At 40.5% G+C, this 24,920-nt stretch overlaps 1 protein-coding gene across 4 annotated transcripts in view; it reads left to right on the top strand.

Moving 5' to 3' along the window:
• The first annotated feature begins 5,951 nt into the window (after nucleotides 1–5,951).
• prickle2b (prickle homolog 2b) overlaps nucleotides 5,952–24,920 on the top strand; it is a 152,349-nt gene continuing 133,380 nt past the window's right edge. The window contains exons 1-2 of one of the 4 annotated variants that reach the window (XM_052017715.1): nucleotides 6,570–6,644; nucleotides 21,863–21,954. In XM_052017715.1, coding sequence (XP_051873675.1) covers nucleotides 21,913–21,954 — 42 coding nt within the window. In that variant the 5' untranslated portion in view covers nucleotides 6,570–6,644; nucleotides 21,863–21,912. Of the gene's footprint in view, nucleotides 6,145–6,522; nucleotides 6,645–21,862; nucleotides 21,955–22,440; nucleotides 22,691–24,920 lie in introns of those variants that run through there. The other 3 variants (XM_052017718.1, XM_052017717.1, XM_052017719.1) reach the window with 3 other exon arrangements.

Genomic DNA, 24,920 nt, shown 5'->3' with positions numbered 1-24,920 from the left:
AAGATAAGGACATTTTATTAACACTGTTTTTAATTGTTTACTTATCACAACACATCCAATAAACCAAAAATAGGCCGGTATGCCTTTTTTAAAATGGTGGTGCTATGTACTATATTGTGAGTGTTTTTAACTTTGAATTTACCTCTGCACTTTTAACCAGGAAACAGATGAATATATACTGTTATCATATTATAAGTAATTTTGATAAAGGTTTTGTAAATATATGGATATTTGCAGCTATATGTTATTGCACTGGTTAACTTCATTAGACCTTATTAACCAAAATGAGTACACTAGTAGCTGTGTGCTAAATAGAAGGAATTCCACAAGATCAGTAATACATAAAGGGAACAAAATTGGCCTTACAGTAAGAATATTTTTAATCCACAATGCTTTGTACATTAATGTGCTGTTATTGGTAATTGTATGCCAAATATTATTGCAGGCTCTTACCTCTTGATACACCTAGATTTATGTAAAATGTAAGTGTATTAAGGTTTTGGTATTAAAAGTTTAAAATAGCATATTACTTATTAATTAAAATAGCAAATCAAATGGTTAAAAAGAGGGAGCTACAAAGCAATCTGACACAGTACATATGAAAATGTATTTGCAAAATAACTGACGATGTATTGTTTAACAGTGCTAAGGCATCTTATTAGTTGTTGGAGTGAAAAGGGAATGTTAGAAATTGCACTGATGTTTTAGGGACATAAAGACTTTATGGTGCTATTCATGGTGCATTCAAGTATCAGTTTAGGATTTATTCGTAGTATGGCCAAGATACATTGATTTTGAAAACATCTGCTTATTTTTCTCAGTTTGCAGTATGTTCTATCCTACTGTGTAAACATTTGTATTAATTGATGAATAGTTGTTATAAACTGTACATTGTTACATTATTCAAAGCAGTTTTGCATACCATGTTTAAAAATAAATTGAAGTAAATCAGACACAGGTAACTTTGCAACTGTGCTAATGTATTTACTATTCTGGCTAGAAAAGTATATATTTTGATGTTCTTTAGCTGAACTCTTGAACATATACCCAAAAGCTCTGCTGTAAGATGGGCACATTGGTGAGTGTTAATTAATAAACATTGTTAGGCTTATTAATGCTATACATCAAAACAATTATCTAACTACAGTTGTTTTAGTCATTGTGAATTTATTTTGTCAATAATGCAATGACAGAACCATTGTTATTAACCTGTAAATGAATCAGCAAATTTAAAGGTAATTGAGTGCAATGACAAATAAAATGCCTCTAAAAACTATCAAAAACAGTTATAGGCATCTTATGTGAATACTTATTTGGATTTTAAAGTAGGTAAGTGACTTTTTAATCAAAATTCTAATTACCTAATTATAATAGTTTCACACTTCAAATATATTCGGTTTACTTTTCATACCTAAAATGATGGAAGAATACTCTTATTGTAAATTAGACTGTATCAATTTGCAGATATGTTAGATTTTTCTAACCATCATGTTTGCAATATATTACATTAATGTGTTCCCTAAAACCAATACTCCATTTACAGGTATCAAATGTTACATCAAAGGGAATTTCTGAAGTTATTGCATCAAATCCAGGGGCAAACCTTGCACTGTATGCCTGAACTTCAGTGCATGGGCACATTTTAATTTCATGGTATGCAATAAGTCTTGACTATATAGCATTTGGACAAGTTTGTAAGTTGTAAGCAATTATGCCATTTAGTTCATTGTGTCAGACACTTGAATATTTTAACTCCTTTGGGAATTCCAGTAGTTGTACTCATTGTTATAACAAAGGAATTGATGTCATTATTTAGTAGTGTTACACTGTGCACTACAATATAGTAGACATTATTAAAGATGTTATTCATAGCTAAAATGTATTTATGACAAGTATTAAAATATGCACTGGTAACTTTCAAAAATTGTTCACTCTATAACAAATAAATTATTTTGCTATATGTTATGAAGTTTGAATTTTTATAAATGCAGTCTTAATTAACTACACCCAAATAGAATGGTAACTTTTTTCAAAAGGTTCCAAAGACCATTAAAACCTATCAGTGATGAAAACCTACTGCCCACTATTCAGCTTAAAATGCACAATACCCAGATCTTAGCTACCCATGGATTTTCATTTCATTTGGAAAACTCATGAATCCTGGGGTGACAATTTTCATCCCTGTTTTGGAGCGTGAATAGGCCACGTACACTGAAATTCAAGATCATTAATATCTCATTCCTCATTTTATCTGAACCAATTCCATTTTTGAAATGCAGAGTCAGCAATATACCAGAAATGAGAAGGCATTTCAATGGCACCTTCAAATTGTTTTGATGATGGATATTGCACCCTCATTGCAATTTTTAAGTGCCGATGGGTAGAGCTCGCTTTTGCAGGAGTCATACTTCCATCTACACCCACCCTCTCTTTGTATTAAATAGAAACTTGCAGTTTTCAATCAGTGGCTAGAGTACTGGATGAATCAATAAGGATAGTAAAATATTTGGTGTGGGCAGAATACATTAGTCTTTGTATTCCCGGTATTTGGCTGGAGAAAACTGTGGCTCATGCATTACTCGATGACAGACAAATCATGCAGAAGGAGCATTAAGAGAGAAGGTGGAGAAGTTCAGCTGAGAATCACTGCAGGCCCATCTACAATTATTCATTTTATCACTTGGAAAAATATATTTGATTTTGTTCTGACAATAGACATTGGTTGAATTTATGAAATTCTCACAAAGGTAGAACACTGATTAAAAATTATTTCCGCAAAATCTTTTCCTCAATGAACAGGTTCATGTAGGGAAGCAATTTGAGTGTGTATTTTTTAAATGGATAAAATCTTGTTAAACTGGACTTTGCAATAGGATCATCTCAATGTAACAACCATGATCGCAAGCAATGAATATGTTTTATAAATAAAAATAATGAGGTAGTAATGTTAATTATGTTCATAATAAGTTTCATGGTAAGATTATTCATAGATAAGCACAGACAATTGTCCACTTCAGCTATGCCATAATTTTTCTCTCCTACCTAGCAAATACCATTATTGTTTCTAAAGTGTCTGCATATTATGTGCTCTCATTCTAATGTTATCTTCAAGAATCAGCGTAGAACAGGCTAATGTGCTGGAGCATGTTGGGGTTAAGAAAGAAGTTCTGAAAAACATTAGGATAGATGAGTCCCCAGGGCCAGACGGGATATACCCCTGGTTATTACGGGAGGCAAGAGAAGAGATTGCTGGGGCATTGATGATGATATTTGCATCCTCCCTGGCATGGGAGTGGTACCAGAGGACTGGAAGATGGCAAATGTTGTTCTCTTCTTCAAGAAAGGAAGTAAGGATAATCCTGGGAATTATAGACCGGTGATTCTTACACCAGTGGTGGGCAAGCTGTTGGAGAGGATTCTTAGGGACAGGATTTACGAGCATTTGGAGAAGCATAGTCTTAATAGTCATAGTCAGCATGGCTTTGTAAGGGGTGGGTTGTGCCTCACGAGCCTAATTGAGTTTTTCAAGGAGGTGACAAAACAAATTGATGAAGGTAGAGAGGTGGATATGGACTTTAGTAAAGCAATTGACAAGGTTTCCCATGGTAAGCTCATCCAGAAAGTCATGAGGCATGGGATCCATGGAAACTTGGCTGCTGGGATTCAGAATTGGCTTGCCCACAGAAGGCAGGGGATGGTAGTAGATGGAGACTATTCTGCCTGGAGGTCAGCACCTAGTGATATTCTGCAGGGATCTGTTCTGGGACCCCTGCTCTTTGTGATTTTTATAAATGACTTGGATGAGGAAGTGGAGGTATGGGTTACTAAATTTGCAGATGACACAAAGGTTGGAGGGGTTGTGGATAGTGTAGAAGATTGTCGTAGGGTACAACAGGATATAGACAGGATGCAGAGTTGGGCGGAGGAGTGGCATTGGGAGTTCAATCCAGAGAAGAAAAGTGTGAAGTGATACACTTTCGAAGAACAAACTTGAAGGCAGAATACAAGGTTAATGGCAGGATTCTTAGCAGTGTGTAGGAACAGAGGGATCTTGGGGTCTAAGTCCGTAGATCCCTCAAAGTTGCTGCACAAGTTTGTAGGATGGTTAAGAAGGCGTATTGTGTGCTGGCCTTCATTGATCGAGGGACTGAGTTCAAGAGCCATGAGGTAATGTTGCAGCTCTATAAAACTCTGGTTAGACCACAGTTAGAGTATTATGTTCAGTTCTGGTCACTGCATTATAGGAAGGATGTGGAAGCTTTAGAGAAGGTGCAGAGGAGATTTACTAGGATGCTGCCTGGATTAGAGAAGATATCTGATGAGGAAAGGTTGAGCGAGCTAGGCCTTTTCTCTTTGGACCAACACAGGATGAGAAGTGACTTGATAGAGGTGTATAAAATAATAAAGGCCATAGATAGAGTGGACAGCCAGCACCTTTTCTCCAGGGCGGCAATAGCCAATATCAGAAGACATCAGTTTTAAGGTCAGAGTAGGAAAGTTTAGAAGAGATGTCAGAGGTAGGATTTTTTAGACAGATAGTGATGGGTGCCTGGAAGAGACTACTGGGGGTGGTGGTAGAGGCTGATACAACTGGGACATTCAAAAGACTCTTCAATAGGCACATGGAAGTAAGTAAAATGGAGGGTTATGGACTGTGTAGGAGGGAAGTGTTAGATTGACCCGGGAGTAGGTATTTATTTAGGTCTGCACAACATCGTGGGCCAAAGGGCCTGCACTGTGCAGTACTGTTCTATGTTGTATTAATCTATATTCAGCAAATCAGGCAGTAACTGTGGACAGAGAATGAGTGTTGATATTTCAGGTCAATACTCTTTTCTCAGAAATGGAAGTGGCTAGAAATCTGTAGGTTCTAATCTGCAAATAATATAGGGAGAAGGGAACAAAAGGGATGGTCTTGATGGGGTGGAAGGCAGGAAAAGTTAAATGTTGATAGAGGTGATGGTGCTATGTAACAAAAGCTGTAAGGGGATGAAAGTGCACAATTATTTGAAGTTACCAAAGGAATTTGAAAGGAATGCTGGAAATGTGATAAAAAAACAGTTGGAAATACTCATCTGAAAATGTTAAACTCAGTGTTGAGTCTCAAAGCTTGGAACTTGCCCTGTCAGAGGGTGAGATTCCATTCTTGAGATTATATTCAACTTTGTTCAAACAGTAAAGAAGGCACAAGGCAGAGAAGTCAGAATGAGGATGATAAAAATAGTGACAAGCAACTGGAAACTCGGGGCCAGCCGTACAGATGGAACATAAGTGTTCTGCAAAGCCACCTCTAATCTGTGTTTAGATTATGCAAAGAAGGGAATGGCACACAGTATTTTATATAGTGGTACATTTTAAGTGAGGGTAAATCTCCCTTTCACATGGAAAGAATGGGGCCCTGAATGGTGGAAAGGACAGATGTTGCATGTCCTGCATTTTCACAGAGAAGAACGGTTGGAAGGCGATTGGGTGTTGTAGAGACGAGCGAAATAGTGTCCTGGAGGGAATAATCCCTTCGGAATATTGGCATTGGAAGAAAGGGGAAGGTAGAGATGATGGTGATGGCAACCCAACAGAGTTGTCTTAAATGGCATAGCTGGTGGGTGAAAGTGATGACGTTTTCATTTATTTATTTTAAAGTGTCCGTGTGGCGCTGTTAACATAAATACATTTGAAACTGGCATACTGATAATTTTTATGTGCCCGTTTGATATCCGATTATTTCCAATTGGATTAAAGTCCTACTTAAGTGATTATCTGTTCTTTTTGGGGGGGGGGGGGGAGAGAGAGTAAATCTACCCATAAAAAGGTTCCACCTCATGTGCCAGGTATCTGTGGGTGGTCGGCAGCTAATCGGACCAGTGAAGTCCATCTTCACGTGTTGCTCAAACTGGAGGGAAGGTGGGGCATTTGGAAACAGTGTCACAATCTGTGGCTTTGAAAGAAAGCGCAAATTCAGGGCGGGGAGGAGAGCCTTTTGCAGTCGTACAAGTGAGCCAGTTTCCATAGCACCCGATCCAGGACCTTAAAGTAAACGCAACGCCGTAGAATATCTGTCTGCAGAGTGTGCAACCGGAATGAGCGGTCGTGTGCTACAAACCACGCGATGGATATTGCATTGGTGAAAATAAAAAGTGTGTTCAGGTGAGATACGGGCTGCCGGGTTGACTTGTGTGGCGATGGTGTGACACGGCTTCTCCGGCCGTGCTGGAAGCAGGCTACTCCGGCCGCCGCCGCCGCCCGGTTATGTAACCGGGAGCAGCGCCGCGCCACCTCAGGTGCCGCTCAGTGCGCGCGCCTCCTCCCCCCTGCTGTGACGCGCGGGGCCAGCACGTGGTGCAAGCGCGTGCCGCCGCGCCAAAGCCTCGCTCGCGCCGGGGGCTCGAGCGTCCTTCAGCCGGCGGCTGGCGGGTCCCGGCGGAGGGAGTGTGGTGGTTCACCTGCCGGTCGTTGCTTTTCCCGGTGCCCCCACCCCCCCCCCCCCGAGCCTTCCGGCTGCCCATCGGGAGCGAGTGCGGGTTTCAGCAAGAGCTGTTTGGTCCTTTTGGAGGGGGAGAGAGAGGAAAAAAACACATTTTCTCCAAAAATAAATCCGGTGGGGGAGGCTGAGGAACCGCGACTCTCACTGAACTCAGCGGATTCAGGTTTGTCTTGACGTTGATCGAGCGGCGGAGGCGAATCTCGGGCTCGAAACCGCAAACCGGCGGCGGCGGCGCCTCGTAGAGCGGTGCGGTGACACCGACCTCGGGCACCTCACGGCACCATCCACCGTCCATCTCTCCTGCACCGTCAATCCCTCCAGGAACATCCGCCCTCCTCTCTCTCCCTCCAACACCATCCGCCGTCCATCTCTCCTGCACCTTGCATCCACCACCCCCCCCCCCCAGCAACATCCGTTCCTCCAGCGCCGTCCACCCCTCCCGTCCCTCCAGCATCTACCGTCCATCCCCAGAGCTCCGTCCATCCCTCCAACACCATCCGCCGTCCATCTCTCCTGCACCTTGCATCCGCCCCCTCCCCCCTCAGCAACATTCGTTCCTCCGGCACCGTCCACCTCTCCCGTCCCTCAGCATCTACCGTCCATCCCCAGAGCTCCGTCCATCCCTCCGGCACCGTCCACCTCTCCCGTCCCTTCAGCACCGCCCACCGTCCACTCCTCGAGCACCGTGCATCCCTACAGCACCATCCATCTTCCGTCCCTGCAGCACCGACCATTCCCTCCAACATTCGTCGCTCCGGCGCCACCGTCCATCTTTCCGGCACGTCCATCTCCCCTGCGCCGCCCTCTCTCGCCCCCTGCGCCGCCCTCTCTCGCCCCCTGCACCGCCCCCTCTCCCCGTGCCGCCCTGTGCCCCCTCTCTCCCCGTGCCACCCTCTACCCCCTGTGCTGCCCTGTGCCCCCTCTGCCCCTCCCCCACGCCACCCGTTTTCTCTTGCAGCACCATCCGGCATTCTCTTTTCACCCCACGCCCTCCCTGACACTTCCTTCTTTCTTTCCCCTGGGCTTTCTCTGCTTCCCATTCAATCTTCAATTCCCTTAACATTTTTGCCTGCCTTTATGTGATTCTCATTACTGTGTCACTCATAGTCATTCCTATTCTTCCTTTGCACTGTTCTCTACCTCCTCATCTTCATCACCATGCTTCCCCCTCTCCATTCTCCTGACCATTGTAATCAGGGCCAGTTTTCCCAGGCACTGATTTTTCTCTCTTCCCCAGCACCCCTCTCTCTCTTTCTTTCTCTCTCTCCCTTTCCCCCTCTCTCCCTTTTTCTCCATGCTTCCTATCTGTGGTCTGGATGTCAGGACTTGCATTAACTGGCAAATTACCACTGGCCCTGTATTCTTTGTGGTTTTTGCTTAACATGTCCCCCATCAACACATCTGAATCAAGCCATCCTGTTTTTGTGTGGGTGTAAAACATTACTTACCTTCCATCCCCTTCCTACAAAATAAAGGCAGCAAACGTGTATAGTGTGATAATCAAATGGAAGCTGTTTTCATTGAGATCAGTTGAAGGAGGTCCAGCAAGTTTGCAATTAGGAGGTGAGTAAGTGTAATAGCATGGCATGCCAAGAGATATGTGCATCTTGAGCCAAAAACATGCGACTATCCAGTCTGGAGGCACATGAGTTTTGTCCAAAAAGAGTACTTTGAAATATTCCAAAATTTTCTTGTAAAGAAAGACTACAATGATTTAGAAGAATTTGCTTTGGCGCTATAGATGGTCTGTAGATAGTTATGATTAGCAAGTATATTATGAAAATATAAGGAAATTTTCCAGATTTTATTTCTCCCCTCCATGTGTGAGTGGGTGGTTCATTATCCTGGTGACTGATACCTGCTGAAATCAACCTGCATTTTTATAAAGCTCCATTTATTTATTGTTGCAGCACAAGGGGAAGCCATTCAGCCTGTTGCAACTGTCCTTTTTCCCTGGCAACTTTTTCTCTCTCTCATGCCAATCAACTGCTTTGGTTTTTCTGCCACTAACTGACATAAGGAAATGTTTACAGTTGCCAATTAATCTACCAGTGCATATTTGGGAAATGGGAGGAAACTGGAGCAGCCAGTGGAAACGCTGCTGCTCTTAGGGAAAGTGTGTCAACTGCATCCAATTCAGAGCCTGAGGTCCTGTTCAAAACTGGGTCCCTGAAGCTGTGAAGAAGCAGCACTAACCGCTGTGCTGCAGTGTTGTTCAAACCTTGTTACCAGGATATCCATGTAAGTAGAATTTGTTTCCTTACTTTGATGTGCACATTACCTTCAGGACATAGCACTGGTAACATTCCTCTAACTGTCCAGCTGGGACCATTCCATCCACTGGGTAGCAGTTACCCGGAACCAGATGATAAGAGTTCTCTTTGTAAGTGTTAGACCCATCTTCCTAGCTTCCATTAAGGAGCCTGATTAAATTGTCAGCAGTGCCTGGAGTACTCCATACTTAACTAACTTAGAATTGATACTGTTCCAATTATCTCATGCCAGATAAATCATTGTAAAGCAAAAAATATCTGTATTTATGGTTTCCACAGGCTTTCCCCTGATACCTTCCATAACTTCAACAAAAGGTCAGCAAGAATGTCAGTAAAACAGTGCGAAAGGCCTTCTCATGCCATTTCTATTTAATTTCTATTAATCTGCTAAGGTCATAACAGCTAACCAGTAGACCTGCAGAAATTGTGTTCTTGTGTGTTTTAATATTCTTTGTTTCAACTGTCATGTTGATGTAGAAGGAGGCTATTTGGCCCATCAAGTCTATGCTAGATCTCATGCAATCCTATCAGTCCCATTTCCTATAACTTACTCCCTCTCACAAATTTTGATTACACTAGGGGTAATTTAGAATAGGGAATTAACGTAACAGTCACAATGTCTTTGGGTCATGGGAGGAAGCCAGAGCACCCAGAGAAACCCAGTCACAAGGAGAACGTGCAAGTTCACATGGGCACCATTTGCAGTGAGGATAGAAGCAGGTTACTGGAGCTGTGGGATTGCTGCACTATCTGCAGCACCACTGTGCCAGCCTTTGTAATAACTGTCACAAGAGTTGCTGTAGGTTCTGTAAAGAATATAGGTCTTTTCCTGGATAGATTTTGTGGGGAAGGGAAATGGATCATTTACCCATTTAAACATGCTCTGCCATTGGGTGAGATTATGGCTGATTAATGATCTAACTCCACATAACTGGCTTTGCCTCATGTCCCTTAATCACTTCAGTTAACACATTCAGAATTAGACTAGCAAAGGTTGCCACTTCCAGAAGATTGTTCTACACTGCTGTTTTTCTTTCATATAGAAGTGTTTCCAAACTTGACTCCTGAAAGACTAGGATCTCATTTTTTGGATGGTCTCCTATTTCTAGGTTCCCAACCAGTAGGAAACATTTTGAAAAAGAGAAATTGTCATATCCTCTTCATCCTCTTCAGTCCAATTGTCCTTTATCCTTCTACGTTCTAGGCACTATGTTACTATATAGAAATTCATCCCAATTCAGTAGTGCAAAACACACTATTGTACTGGCCCCAAGTTGTGCAAAAATTATGACTGACTTTTGACTTCAGTGTCACTTTCTGATCCTATCCAATACTTCTCAGTGACCAGGAAGTTATTAATCTTGGGCTTGAGTGTCTAACACCCTCTGATTTGGAGAATTCCAAAGATGAACCACCATCTGAGTGAAGAAATTTCTCTTCATTTCAGTCTGAAATGGACATTCTAAGACTATGAACCCTAGTTCTAGATTTTTCAGCCAGGAGAAACATCTTCTAAGTATTTTTTCTGTCATCCTTTTGAAGATGGTCTTTCATTCTAAATGCTAGAGAATATAGGCCTTCTGCTACAAAAAGGATATTGAATCATGGGAACAATACAGAAAAGATTTAAAGGACACATGAATTGAAATGATTAAGCTGTCTGCAAAAGATGGGCAAACTACAGATCTTTTCCCTTTAAGAATAAATGGTATAAAAGGATGTGGAGGGAAAAATTCTATATGGTTAAGTCCAGAATAGGGCATAAATTTAAGATGACCACTAATAAATTAAATGAATTTAGCTAGTTTTTTTTGTACATATAGTGGTTTGAATGTGTAACACCCTGTCACAGGATATTTGAAGCAAATAATATTTAAGGGCAGGAGTGATGTAAATATGATGCAAATAGAGAGAGAAAAGAGCAGATAATTATAGAGAACAGGGTTGTCTTGAGTATAAACACTGATACGTACTGGTTGAGCTGAATATCCTGTTTATGTACTGAGGATTTTATGTAATTATGTGACAGCTTCAGTCAGTGTATTCCTCGGGGCCCTTCAATCCTGTTCCCAAACAAATATTTAAGTTTCTTTTTAAGTGTCAAGGAATTTGACTTGCATTGCTTTTGCTGGAATATGCTACAAATGTTGACCAATATGGGTTTAAAGAGTGTTATGTATTTGTCATAGTTCAATCTTTTCATTTTAAACCTGAGTCCTTCAGCCTTGGGCTTCGTTTTAAAAAAAACAAAATCTCAAATTTGAATGCATTTATGTCTCAGAACATATGGAAGTTCTGGAAAACTTGTCCTTGAGCTTTCTATTCTACTCTATTAATTTCACTATTTTTTTTTGTATAAATTTGCAAGTAAATCCTAGAAGATTGGCATCCAAACCATTCCATCTTGTGCATAGATAATGTGATACTGTAAATTTAGGTTTGAAATTTAAATCTAGAACTTACCAATGAAAGAAAAACATCTTTCAGTCATTGCCACTGAGGCAATTCAATAAATACTCTGCTATCAGGTGCCCTGCATTGTCATAATATTTTTGTTTCTAGCACTCTTTCAGGTGTAGGCATGCCGAATAGTCATTGAATTATCTGCCTTAAATTGTTTCATTGTCTCTCCATTTTATCGAGAAATTCTCAGAGGCATCATTTATTTCAATTTCCATCGTGTTTCACTGTACACAGACCAGCAGTCCCTCTATCTCCTTGACTGATAGTGGATGCTCTGTTTATTTGTTTCTGCGTCATGATGGCTACTTTCTGTGCTGGGAACACTTAAAATTAGTTTTTCTTTCATAATAAAAGTTGTTTTTCAGTTATTAATTTCTGGTAATTCTTTATGTAAACATTGCTAACTGTAATCTTTGTGTAAATTCAGTAATAAAGCATCCAAATTAATATTATTGCAGGTATAAAATTGACATGTTTGAGTCCTAATACAGGGATTTAATTGCTATCATATGTAGCTTGCTGTGGTATAATATTAGAAAAGTATACAAATTTGAAATAAACTACATTTTATTTTAGAAAGATTGATAGAAGAAAATTTTAAATCATGAGAATTTCATGAGGCAGCTTGTGTATTGTATTGGTTGCTAGCACATTTGGGAGATGGCTCGAAGAATAATTATAAAGATTTGATTTCATTTCAGTGAAGGAATCAGAATAGTTTGCTCACATCTTATACAACTTCAATTTTACATGTTCACTTTGGCTGTTGGAAATGTCACCTTAACAAATGTGTTAATGTACTTGGCTTTGTTTAAAGGAGCATATTATGTATTAAATTTATTTAGTTTGAGACAGACAGTAACTACTTAAAGTAGCTATGAAATTTTTCTATGGTTAACCTAATATTATGGGTCAGTTTCTCTCCTTTTATTGAAGTACAACAAGTTTGTTTGTTTCCTTGTTACTTTGTCGTCAGATGATATTCCTTGATGATATTCAAAGGAAATTATTCATGAAATTTGACTCCAGTACATTGTGAAAATTATATTTATTTTTTAAACTTCACCCTCATGATTTAGCTGGCCACATTATAAAGTAGTTGCAATGCCATAGGACTGAATTATAAAGGACGACTAAAGAAACGTGTCTTATAAAGGGAAGTCCTATAAAGACTGAAATACGAAATCAAAGGGTTATGATGTTGTAAAGAATATTGTAATGAAAGCACTTCACTAAAGTGAAAAAATAAAATATTTCAAACAAAATATGACATAAAATCAAGTAATTAAAAGACAAATAAACCACTGGTGCACTAACAATCATATTTGGGCAGCAACCCAAAACAATCCCCCTGGGGCTAATTTTGATGGTCTCTGCAACTGAGCACAGGGATCTTAATGTGTGATTATCAAGCCCATTATTTACTGCGCTGCCAGCATTGCAACTTCATGTTGTACATTCATTATAATTATTTTAGTGTCCATTTATACTTTTGATTGGTTGGAAATATTAGCAGGGACTAATTTCGTGCAAGTCTTAATCAACCAAAGCTAGCCTGCAGCTCCTTTTTAAAAAAAAAAGAGGCAAAATGAAGAGAGCAAGGTTCAATGCCAAGTCTCATGCCTTGGGGACCCTGATAGGTACCAGGGGAAGTTAATAATTTTCCCCATCAAGTGCACCACTAATCTCATTCATTACTGAATTCATTCACCCAACCAATAACATCTATTGATTAAGAATTGCATGTAATTTTAATGTTTCACCCTCCACCTACGTTTAGCACCGCACCAAGCATTGCACCCACATCTTGCACCTTTTTGTACACTGGCCATTCAAACACATCAAGTGTTGGCCATTCTTGCACTGCTTGGTATTCATCCTTTCCACTGTGGTTTCTTGCAATTTTGTTTATACACTTGTGATCCAATCATGTTACAACATGCGATTGTCAATCCCACTGCTACCTTTGCTGCACAAGCATTAACTATCCAAGAACATCTGACTGCATCAGCGCAGACGTAAACTGAACATCTGAATGGAAAGTTGGAAGTATATACAGCTGCCAAGCAAGCTCAGACTTTTATCACAATGGCTGTGGATTACAGGTAAAATGTCCTCAAATTATTATATCTATAGCAAGAAATTAACAACTAGTTAACCAATCTCTCTCAATATAGTATTGGTGGGGAGGTCCTTATTGTTGCTGAACATATGCTCAACTTTGTGAGGTTCAGAGAGGTATTTTTTTGAGTTTTAAAATGGCAGCATTAATAGCACATCTTTGTGGCTGATTGACATCATGACTAGACTGGTTTGTACACTTTCAACAAATGTTTTCTGTGCACCCACTAATGCCTTTACCAATCTGGCATCCACCCCAGTTTGCCTTTCAACCATGTGCCAAGACTAGATGGTATTTTAGATCTACAAGGGCATTCATGGAACCCCAAAACTGATGCTAATGTTACCAATTTCTCACAGTGCATCTTCCCAATAAAAGGGAATGAAATTTGGAGGATAGGGAAAGTAATGATAATTCTGAATTTTAAAAAGAATTTTGCTGATGCCAGTACTCTATGCATAAAGAAAATGATAGAAATTTTAAATTAAGAGCGTCAAGTTTGACGATGCGAAAATCTTGATTGCATGGTACTGTTTTTTAGTCATTTAAAAGTAGGAGTTTGCTGCAGCATCCATACCACTTAGTAGTTGCAAACAATCTGCTGGAGAAACTCAGTGGCTCGAGCAGCATCTGTGCGGGAAAGGAATTGTCAATGTTTCATTTTGAAACCCTGCATCATGATAGAAAGTCGAGTGGGGCAATGGCTAGCATAAAGAGGAGAAGCGGAGTGGTATGACAGGAGCCCAAGGAGATTGGTGGACTGAGGAGGGGGTGAAAGATGATGGGCAGGTTGTGCAAGGGAGGGGAGAGGGGCTCCTTTCAATGCCCCCCCCCCCCCCACAGATACTGCTCAACCCGCTGAGTTACTCAGCAGCTGGCTTGTTGCTCTAGATTCCAGCATTTGCAGTCTCTTGTGTCTCCACTTATTTGTTTGACCTTCCATATTTCAACGATATTAACTATCTCACAGAGTTTGAAATAGATGTACAGTCAATACTGCATTATTGACTCTTAGTGTTTAACTCAAAAACTATTTTCACTTAACGTAAATGTCTACAAAGTTTCTTGTGGCAAATTAACCACATTCTCCCCTTTCCCATTGATTTTTGTGTTGTTGTACAAGTGTAAAAATAAGTAAGGTGATTTTGAAGAGCTCAGAGTTCTTGTTTTCTATCTATACTATTTCTATTTGCATAATCAATGGATTTGGAAGCTCATTGTGAAAGAAGTAATTAAATACATTGCAAGCATTGGAGTTGAATCTGAGGTGAAATTGATAGAATTACATATATAGAAGACAAACAGATCATTCTGCCATAGTACAAGCCAGTGTTGATGATCCCTTTAGCCTCCTATCATAATCCAACCAGTAGCATAATCTTGTATTCCCTCCTCCCTGATATGCTTAACTAGCCTTCTCTTAAATGCTTAAAATGTCAGTGGATAAATCAACTGCAGATGAAACTTGTGGGGAAAAAAGTTTTGTACACTAAATGGTAATGGTTGATATAGCTAACATTGATGTTGAAAATGATCAAGGTAATCTTAAATTAAATGTTCAATTTACCCAATCATTGCCAAGCAGTAATTAGATTAGTAAACAAATGCTGAACATTACAGGCAAAACAACATTTTAGAGAAAATCACATTCAAATTGCAGTGATCTTTTCAGACCACATCCTGAGTACTGCATATGATCCTTGTCACCAAGAAATGAAACAGTGAAAGGAGTTCAGGAGAGAATTACAAGACTGACCACTGATGCCAAAGACATTCATAATATATAAAGCAAATACAATTGGGGTAGATTTTTTTCTATGTTCACTGTACCATCGATTTAAGTACATTATCTTACAATACATCAAGCACTCCTGTTTCCTGCTTAAACAATGTATCCATGAGGTGTTTGAGAGGCTTTTACACAAGACCCAATCCTTCAGTATCCAGTGGCAGCAAAAGCCTAGACTGTGGTCCTTCATGGTGTACAGCCTTTGTGGTGGCTGTGCAGACTTTGGTATACATTTCTGCACCTTGAGATATACCAGTTGCCAGCATTCAGTTGCAGATATCTCTTTACACTGGCAGACCAAACTGTATCACTGGATGGATGATTTTCCAGCAGCAACTGATGTTTCTCTAATTGTGTAGAGCTCAGAATCCTCTTATGCAGCTGCTCAAGGCAAACTTCGACAAGGACCATTGCATCCCTTTCAAGACCTTATTGGCTAGTGCACAGTCCAGGAGGAGGACGATTGTCTCATTTGCACCACAGCTAATTTGTGGTGGGATTGAGGCCCTGATTCTGCATGAAGGATGTAACAGGGAGGACCTTGCTCACCACCATCCAAATGAGGTCTCAGTGCTTGCTTGTGAGTTCCAGCAATGAGATGTTCTGCTAAATGACTATGACAGTCTGCTTTTGGGGAACCGTCCCACGGAATCCACTGTCACCTTCCCATGCAGGTCCTTGAGGACATCTGGTGCTACCATGCCTAATGGACGTGGTCAAAGGTGTTTATCTGCAACTTTTTCAGGAAGGACAGGTAGTGTGGCTTGGTCCAACTGACTGGAACATGGCACGGCAATGAGGCCATGCCCATCCTTTACAACACTGAGAACAGATTGAATCTCAGCATATGTTGACACTTGGTGATTGTGTACTCCAGCTCTATGCAAAGCTTGATTCAGCCACACAATTAAGGTGGATGTCAGGATAAGGGCTATGTTAAGCATGGTTTTGTACTCTTTGGAGACCCGTACATCATTACTTGATGGACATGATCCATTTTGGATCTCCAGATGAAACGGGTGAATACCGCAGCGCAGGAGTGGGGTATAGGCTACACCTGTGCCAGTACAGCAACACTGAGTGCATCTTGCACCTGATGACCAGGTTCTTTTCCACCATTGAGAGGGAGCACTGCTTCCACAGTGCGAACTTCACTTTCACCTTGGCTATTTGTTGTAACCAATTGTTGCCCCACAACCCAGCTCCAGCCAAATTACCAGCACCTTCAGGTAGTCTGACCTGATGGTGAAGGGAACAGAGGATCAGTTGGGCCAATTATCAAAGAACATGGCTTTATTCTTGCTACTCTTGACTCTGGATTCTGAAACCAGTTCAAACTGGTTGCAGATGCTGATCAATCTGTGGACAGACCGTAGACCTAAGCAGAAGACAGTAACATCATCTATGTACACAGAGGATTTGATCCCACTGGCATCATCACGCCTTATGGCCATGTCGTCCTTGAAGGATTTGGCAAAAGGCTCAAGACAACACACAAACAAGATAAAGGAAAGTGGGCAGCCATGCCTGACTCCAGATTTGATGGGGAAGCTTTCTGTTTCCCATCCATTAATTTGTATTCATTTTGTTTTATTTCAAATGTATTTTATTCATAATATGTACAGTAAAAATTACTGGTATACATCATTCTCTACAGTCATTGTACCATCAGTTCAAAGCATTATCTTACAATGTATCAATGCCACTCATGTTTCCTCATTAAATAATACACACGTGAAGGATTGGAGAGGTTGTGAAGCAGGATCTAGCCCCTCACTTTCCAGTGGTGGTAAGGCTTTCTTCACAGTCTTTGTGGTGGCTGTACCAAGCTTTGGTGTATCTCTTAGCAAGTACTCCACCTTGGAATATGCCAGTTGATAGCATTTGCTTGTGGATGTCTCCTTACACTGGAAGACAAGTAAGTTATGAATAGACTGAAACCTGTTTTTCACTGAGTTGAGGATCTTTCAGTAGCAGTTGGTGTTTGTCTCAATATGCATCCCTGGGAAAAGGCTGTTGATCAGAGTCTTCTATTATGAAGCTGCTCAGGATAAACTTTGACAAGGACCATTTCATCCTTTCCAGACCACCTTGGCAAATGCATAGCCCACAAAGAGGTGGACGATTGTCTCATCTGCACTGCAACTGTCTTGAGGGTAGTGTGCATTGGGAGTAAGACTCTGACTCTGTGTGAAAGATCTGCTGTGGAAGGCTCCAATAACTGCCAGTCAAGCGAGGTCTCAGTGCTTGTTTGTCAGTTCTGGAGATGAGGCATTCTGCCAAATCAGTTTGACAGCTTGGGAAACCATCCCATTCTCTCACAGGGCTTGCAGGATGTTCTGTGCTCACCTCTGCTTGCTGGACTTGTGGTCAAAAGTGTTCTTCTGCAGAAAGTTTTCTTGGGTGGACAGGTAATGTGCCAAAGTCCAAGTGAATGGAACATTGCATGGCAGTGAGATCAGGCCCATTCTTTGCAACACCGGGGACTGGTAGAACTGAACACGTACTGAAACTTGGCATTTGTGTACTTCACTTCTACACAGCTTGATGCAACCATCTGTTTGAGGTTGTATGTGGTACGTTTTCTCCCCTTTCTCTGGAGATTGGTACACCACAGCACCAGTCAAAGTTTTTTTTAATTTCAAAAACAAACTTTATTCCTAAAGAATATATACAAGAAATACAAATGTGTATGGCTTTCTTTACATTCCTAGTGTCCAGTCTATACATTCATAGTGTTGTCAATTCAATACAGTTATTGTCATGAAGGTAATACATTCTTTGTACAAAGCACCAATGCCACTCATGGCCTCTTTGAACAATAGACCAAGTGTTTATGAGGATGCTACGCAAGACCAACCCATAGTGTCTAGTGGCAGCAGGACCTTAGATTGCAATCCTTCCCCACAAAGCATTTGTGTTGGCTTCTCGAAACTTGTGTGTCCCTCAGCATTTACTCTTGTAGCCTGAATGTGTTGGGCAGCAGCATTCACTTACAGACATCTCGTGCTGAAAGACCAAAAAGTTTCAGGTACACCAAAGTGTATCTTTCACCAAGATGATGATCTTCTAGTAGCACTTTTGTTTGTCTTGGTATCCATCCCTGGGAACAACCTGAAGACCAGAGAGTCCTCTGTAGTGCAGCTGCCCAGGAGAAACCTCAACAAGGACCCTTGCATCCTTTTCCAGACCTTTTTTGCAAATGCATAGTCCACAAAGAAGTGGATGATTGTCTCATTCTCATCCTCATCCAACCATCTTGAGGGCAGTATGAGTTGGGAGTGAGACTTTGACCATACAGAAATGATCTGATGGGGAGGGTCCCCCTCACTGCCAGCCAAGTGAGATCTTCGTGCTTGTTAGTGAGTTCTGGTGGTGAGGCATTCTGCCAAGTGGTTTTGACAGTCTGCTTGGAAAACCATCCCACAGGATCAATTGTGTCATTCTCCTGCAGAGTCTGCAGGATGTTCTGTGCTGACCACTGCCTGTTGGACTTGATTTGAAGCTGCTTTTTTGGAAGGAATTACAATAGATAATGCAGTGAAGTTCAATTGAATGGAACACTGCGCAGCAACGAAGCCAGGCCCATCCTTCACAAAACTGGGGGCAGGTAGAACCTCAGCATGTAGTGACATTTGGTATTTGCATACTTGGGTTCTATGCACAGCTTGATGCAGCTTTTTTAGCGATTCAACCTACCAATCATTGGTCTGTTAGCAAATTTTTGAATAGGCATTGATTTGGAAATCATCCTTTCAGAGATGCTCCAGTGGCTACCTACATTCCACCATTGGTTGGAGATTCTTCTACCATTTTCATAGAATCATGCAGTGCAGAAACAGGCCATTTTGGCCCACCTTGTCCATGTTGACCATGATGCACACCTACACTAATCCCATTTGCCTACATTAGGCCCATGACCCTCTCCGCTTTTCTATCCACATACTTGTCCAAGTGCCTTTTAAACATCATAACTGTATCTGCTTCTACCATCTCCCTGACACATTCCAGATAACCACCAGCCTCTGCATGAAAAACTTACCCCTCACATTTCCTTTAAATTTCTCCCCTCTCACCTTAAACCTCTAGTTCTATACTCCCTAGCTGGGGAAAATGACTATCCTATCTATGGCCGTCATAATTTTATAAACTTCTATAAGGTCACCCACCCCTCAGCCTCCTACATTCCAGTGAAAATAAACCCAGCCTATCCTACCTCTCCTTATAACTGCAGCTCTCCATTCCAGACAACATTGTGGTGAATTCTTCTCCACTCCATTGCTACCACATCCTTACTGTGGTGTGACGACCAGAACAATACACAATACTGCAAGTGTGGTCTAACTAATGTTTTGTACAGCTGCAACATGATGTCCCAATTTTATCAAACACTTACGAATTCTCTACTGTCGTATCTCTCTCCTGCTCCAGAACACTTGAAAACTACTTGTTGGACTTCAGCTTTTGTATTCACCACAAGCTGTTACATCGACCTTAGTAGGAATGGTTGGCAGTTCCATCAAACAGCAAAATGTAGCGTCATGAAGGTGGAAAATGCGTAAATGAGATTTGGTGAGAATGTAGCTGCAGAGTTGAGAGCTGGGGATAATTATAATTTTGCAGCAACAGTGGTTTATGTGGAACTAATATAATTAACTCAAGAAACGACATCATAAACGTGCACGTAATGTTGATCAGTTAATTAGACAGAACAATTGTAAGGGTTTTAAAGGAGCTCTTGAATAATACATTTTAGAAATTTGGAGCTACCGTTCTGTAAAAAGTAATTTAGAACCAGCCATCTGGTGCACTGTGGAACAGAATCGTACCTAACTCAAAGGAAAATGGATGAGTTTAGTCCTGATTATCGAAGGCATCGCATACTTTTCAACGTGATGTCACCAATATTTCCTTCTATGGTCTGACCTGAACTTTCATTACCTTAAATATATTTATGCAGAATTATACATTGTGGTTTCAAACATTTATCTTTGTATTTGAATTAATTTGCTGGCATTGGGGCGAGGAGTCGCCGATAAAAAAATACAATAGGTGACTATAAATCTTTTCCGTCACCTAGCAACTAATACAATGAATCGAAAGTAAAAAATGAGTCGTATTTGTTGCAACGGCTCACAACTGTCAACTTGGCATTTCGTAAAAACATAACTGGGTATTTGAAGCAATTGTACATGATCGCGGAAAGGGAGGTCTTTTAATCCTCAGTAGTTCACTAATAAGTAGCCCTTGCGTGACACGGTAATATTGATTATTCCTTAGCGTTAAGGTAGAGACAGTATTTTTTTCCGGTGCGTTGTCCCCAAGCTATTTGTGACAATTAAACTGGATAATCTTATGACGAAGACACTCTAAATAATTTTAAGAAACCACTTAAAACGAGCAGTTGCCAAAAGATGATTTTGAGAGCCCTTATTTTTGTCTTGTGGGTCAGGTTATTTCAGTCTGGTCCCGCGGTCCGATACAGATGACGACCAACACGTGATAATTGATTTTTTTATTCCGGCTGTTGCCGTAATGTAAATATTTTAAAATAAGCATAAATAGTTCATACCTAATGAAGCGATAAATAGGATGCGTTTTTAGAATTTGATTTTCAACAAATCATCAACTTGATTTTTGAAAATCTATGTATTCTTGCAATTATGCAATAAAGAATGAGGAGAGCATTGGAAATGTGTAATTAACTTTTTCATATGCAAATCACCATCAGCATTTACGCAACAAATGCACTTTCAATTGAAGGGAAATGTTTTATGTGTTTAAGTTTGTGCTCTCACGCCTATTTCTCCACATTTAAACTTCCAGATTTTTAACACAATATAATTTCCCTAACTTCAGATGGAACTCCTGCATTTTCTTCTATTGCTAACTCTACCTCCAAGAACTTTGGTTTCCTTTTTTAGTTTAAATCACTGTTCTCAACCACGCAGCGCCTTAAATCCAAATCCTTTCCAAGCACGAATACTGCTACCGTATCAAGGAAAAGAAAATGACTAACTCTCAGTCCTCTCAGGTATTTCTCGCTCCTAGATAACGTTGCCCCTCAATTCACCCACGATTTCTGCGTCTGTTCCTCATATTCTTGACTACTTCTATGTACGTTTGTTTCTGGTAGAAAATTAATGGAGCGTGTCATTTGGCAGGTGATTCTCACCTCCAACCATACTTGTCTTTGCTGTCTCTTATCAGCACTTTGTAATGGTCATGCTTCTGAAATTTCTGTTGTTTTTCAAAAAATGAGTCTTTCCTTCCAGTCATTTTCCGCCACTTCAGTACTGTGGAACTCATGATTCCCGTGAATTTCCCCATCCTCCAATCTTTAAAAAATGCAGTTCGAGTAAAAATCATTTTCCAATGGAACCTTGTTTAATATTTTGCGATTCCTTCAGTATTCCTTTCACAAAAATAATTTCGGACGCCTTTTCGCCACCTTATTTGGTAGATTTGAAAAGGAAAATGCAACTGCCTGTTACTTCACATTTATTTACTGCGATTAAAATAAAGAAGCTCAATTATTTTATTTTTAAAGCAACTCGAAATACTAGATTAAATGCTCAATCTGGTGGATTGTGAGCCGCTATTTGTTGCAGGGGCGGAGTAAGTAACCGGAAGAGGGGAAATTTCCATTCACAATATTGTTGCGAGCCGGTGAGAACTCGAGCGCCGCTCTCAGGAGCTGTAGTTACGGAGTCGGCTAATTTCTCTTTTTGTAGACTCCGTCCTAAAAAGGCTCTCCGACCAAGCGGCACTGACCTACTTTGATATGTTCAACCGTAGCTCGAAAAAGCGAAACTCGGGCAAATGGGTGAGTATTCTGTGCCAAGTTCGAGGCATGTGTGTGGGAGTACAGTTTCACCTTATGAGTATATTTCGGAGGGCAATTTGAGCTGCCCATCCCCCTCCTCTACCGTGCGCACGACCGAGGCAGGAATACACCGCAAAGGTTAAGATTTTTTTTCGATTATGGTGTAGTGTCATCGTTGCTGCGATTGACTGTCTTTTTCGGAAAATATTAAGGCTGTCAGGTTGCGTTTCATAACCCAGCACCCGTATTGGTTGTGTAGAGACCGACTGCTCGGACCTGCTGCTCTACCTTTCTATTCTGCTTGCGCTAGCAAGTTTTTAACGCCATGGTATCCACCTTTCTTATGCTCTCCTTTGAATCGTAGGCTTTTCTTTTGTGTATCGGGTTAATGGGCATGAAATGCGAGTCCAAGTTCTTATTTTAAAAAAAACTGGCAGTTACATGGGAAGTAGTACAGTATGTCAATCAGATACGGCTGTAGGAGACTCTTCAGCTGTGGATAGGAGTGGTCTTTTTCATACGGCCGGGAAGCAGAAGGAAACCTCATTCAGTATATTGAAAGTGCGAATTGTATTTTTGCAACGTAATTTTGTTAAACCGGACAGTTGCAAACACAATACTTCGCAAAAGGAAACATTTTTTTACATTCTGTCACTTCGTATTGAAGGTGTAAGACGATAAGGCAGTATTTTTTTTCCAATATCAAGCTACTTTTGGTTATATATTGGAAGACACGGTGAGTTTATAGTTTTTAAACATTTAGATCTGTTTGAGCACTTTCGTTTATTTTTGGATATTGTCTCCAGGACGAAACCCATTTTCCCTTTCGATGTTCATCAAATTAATTAGCCCTTCCAAGGTGGAGTCATTGAAACTTTAAAGCCAATTATTTGTCAGTGTGTATTAAAGGTGAAGAGAAAATTCTAAATAGGCCAAATTAAGGGGGAGGAGAGGAACTGAAATTCAAGAAGGTGGAAATATTAGAATCTCATCCGTGAAACACACCTGTAATTCAGTTAAGTAGATGATATTTAACACATGCAGCAATTGACTTCAAATAAGCTGATAATTTGTATTGTTTGTGAAGACTTGTAATCGGTTACATTCTGATAAATATTTCAACTGGTATGTTTAATAGTCAAATCACTTTCATGCTAATGTAAATATCATGTATGGAAAGCTAAAATAAGGAATTATTTATCCACTTGTTCTATGTTCTTGAAATTGATCTCTCTTGCTAAATGGCTGTTTTGATTTTATTCTGAAGCCATAATATGAGCACTTTGAAAGATTACATTAAGTGATAGAAGTCTTAAATATAATTTTTTGCTAAAAATTCATCAGAACAACTACTTAAACACTTTTTAAATTTGCTTTATTTGATAACATTTTAAATAATTTTCATACTAAAATTTAGAATCAAATATTTTGATTTGTAGATTAATACCTTGTCCAAGGAAAATCTTGACTTCAATTCCACTGTCCTCTTCAAGGAGGTGCAGTAAATAAGTTCAGGAGGATATGTTTCTTTAGACTATCTAACTGATAGCTTCACTGACTCAAAGTGCATGGTAAGAAATTCTGTCCATCTGTGGTCTTTTGAGAGAGCATACTGTAACCCTTTTTAAAAAAAACATTTTTGCAACTTCAGGATGCCACAAAACATGTTACAGCCAATTAAATGAAACCTCAAAATACTCAGGAAGTTTAGCAGCATTTGTGGAGAGAGAATAAAGCTGTAGGTTGCCGGAAAATATCAAAGAGCGGGTTAAGTGGTCAGAAAAGTGGCACATGGAACTCACTCCAAAGAAGTATGAGGTAATGCAACCAGGGAAGACAAACAAGGCAGTGAATGGTATAATATTATGTGTAGTGAAACAGAGGGATGGATCATGGAGTAAGTGTCCACAAGGGGCTGTGTTGGATGATGGGATTAATGCAGTTGGATGCCCACTGCTCGGTGTGGACATGGTGGCTGAATGGCCTGTTTCTGTGCTGTGTGACTCTATGCTGATCCCTGAAGGTAGCAAGACTGGTAGATAAGGTGGTTAAGGCACATGGAATATTTGACTTTTTGAGCTGAGGCATAGATTATGTGAGAAGGAAAATCGTGTGAGAACTGTATAAAACACCATCTTGGTATCAGCTAGAGTACAGTACTGGTCACCAAGGTACAGAAGGAGTGTGATGGCACCAGAGAAAGTGCAAATGAAGTTTAGTAAGATATGGCAAGGGCTGGAAATTTTCGATATAGATGAGATAGTGATTATTCTGGAAACATTAGGAAGACAAGGAGACTGAGAGGAGATTTAATTGAAGTGTATAAAATTATGAGAAGCTGACGTGGTAAACCTGAAGAACCTATTGTTCTTTGTAGAGCCAAATACCAGAGGACACAGATGTGAGTTAATTAGATAGCTTTATAACACTCTGGTTAGGCTGTGCCTGGAGCATTGCATTCAATTCTGGTTTCCCCCCTCCCCCCTCTCTGGGAAGGATGTGGAGACTTTGGAGTGGGTATAGAAGAGCTTTGCCAGGATGCTGTCTGGATTAGAGGGCATGTGCTATAAGGAGAGGTTGGACGAACTTGGGTTGTTTTCTGGGAGCGGCAGAGGCTGAGGGGAGACCTGACAGAAGTTTATAAGATTATGAGAGGCATAGATAGAGTAGACAGCTAGTATCTTTTTCCCAGGGTCGAAATGTCTAATACTAGAAGGCATGCATTTAAGGTGAGAGGGAGTAAGTTCAAAGGAGATGTGCAAGGCAAGTTTTTTTACACAGAAAGTGGTGGGTGCCTGGAATGCACTGCCAGGGATGGTAGTGGAGGCAAATAACGATAGAGGTGTTTAAGAGGCCCTTAGATAGGCACATGGATATGCAGAGAATAGAGGGATATGGATATTGTGTTGGTGAAAGGAATTGGTTTAGTTGGGCATTTAATTACTAGTTTAATTAGTTTGGCACAA

This window comes from Pristis pectinata, chromosome 6, assembly GCF_009764475.1.
Source record: "Pristis pectinata isolate sPriPec2 chromosome 6, sPriPec2.1.pri, whole genome shotgun sequence".
Taxonomy (NCBI): domain Eukaryota; kingdom Metazoa; phylum Chordata; class Chondrichthyes; order Rhinopristiformes; family Pristidae; genus Pristis; species Pristis pectinata.
This window is presented reverse-complemented; position numbering and strand designations above follow the sequence as displayed.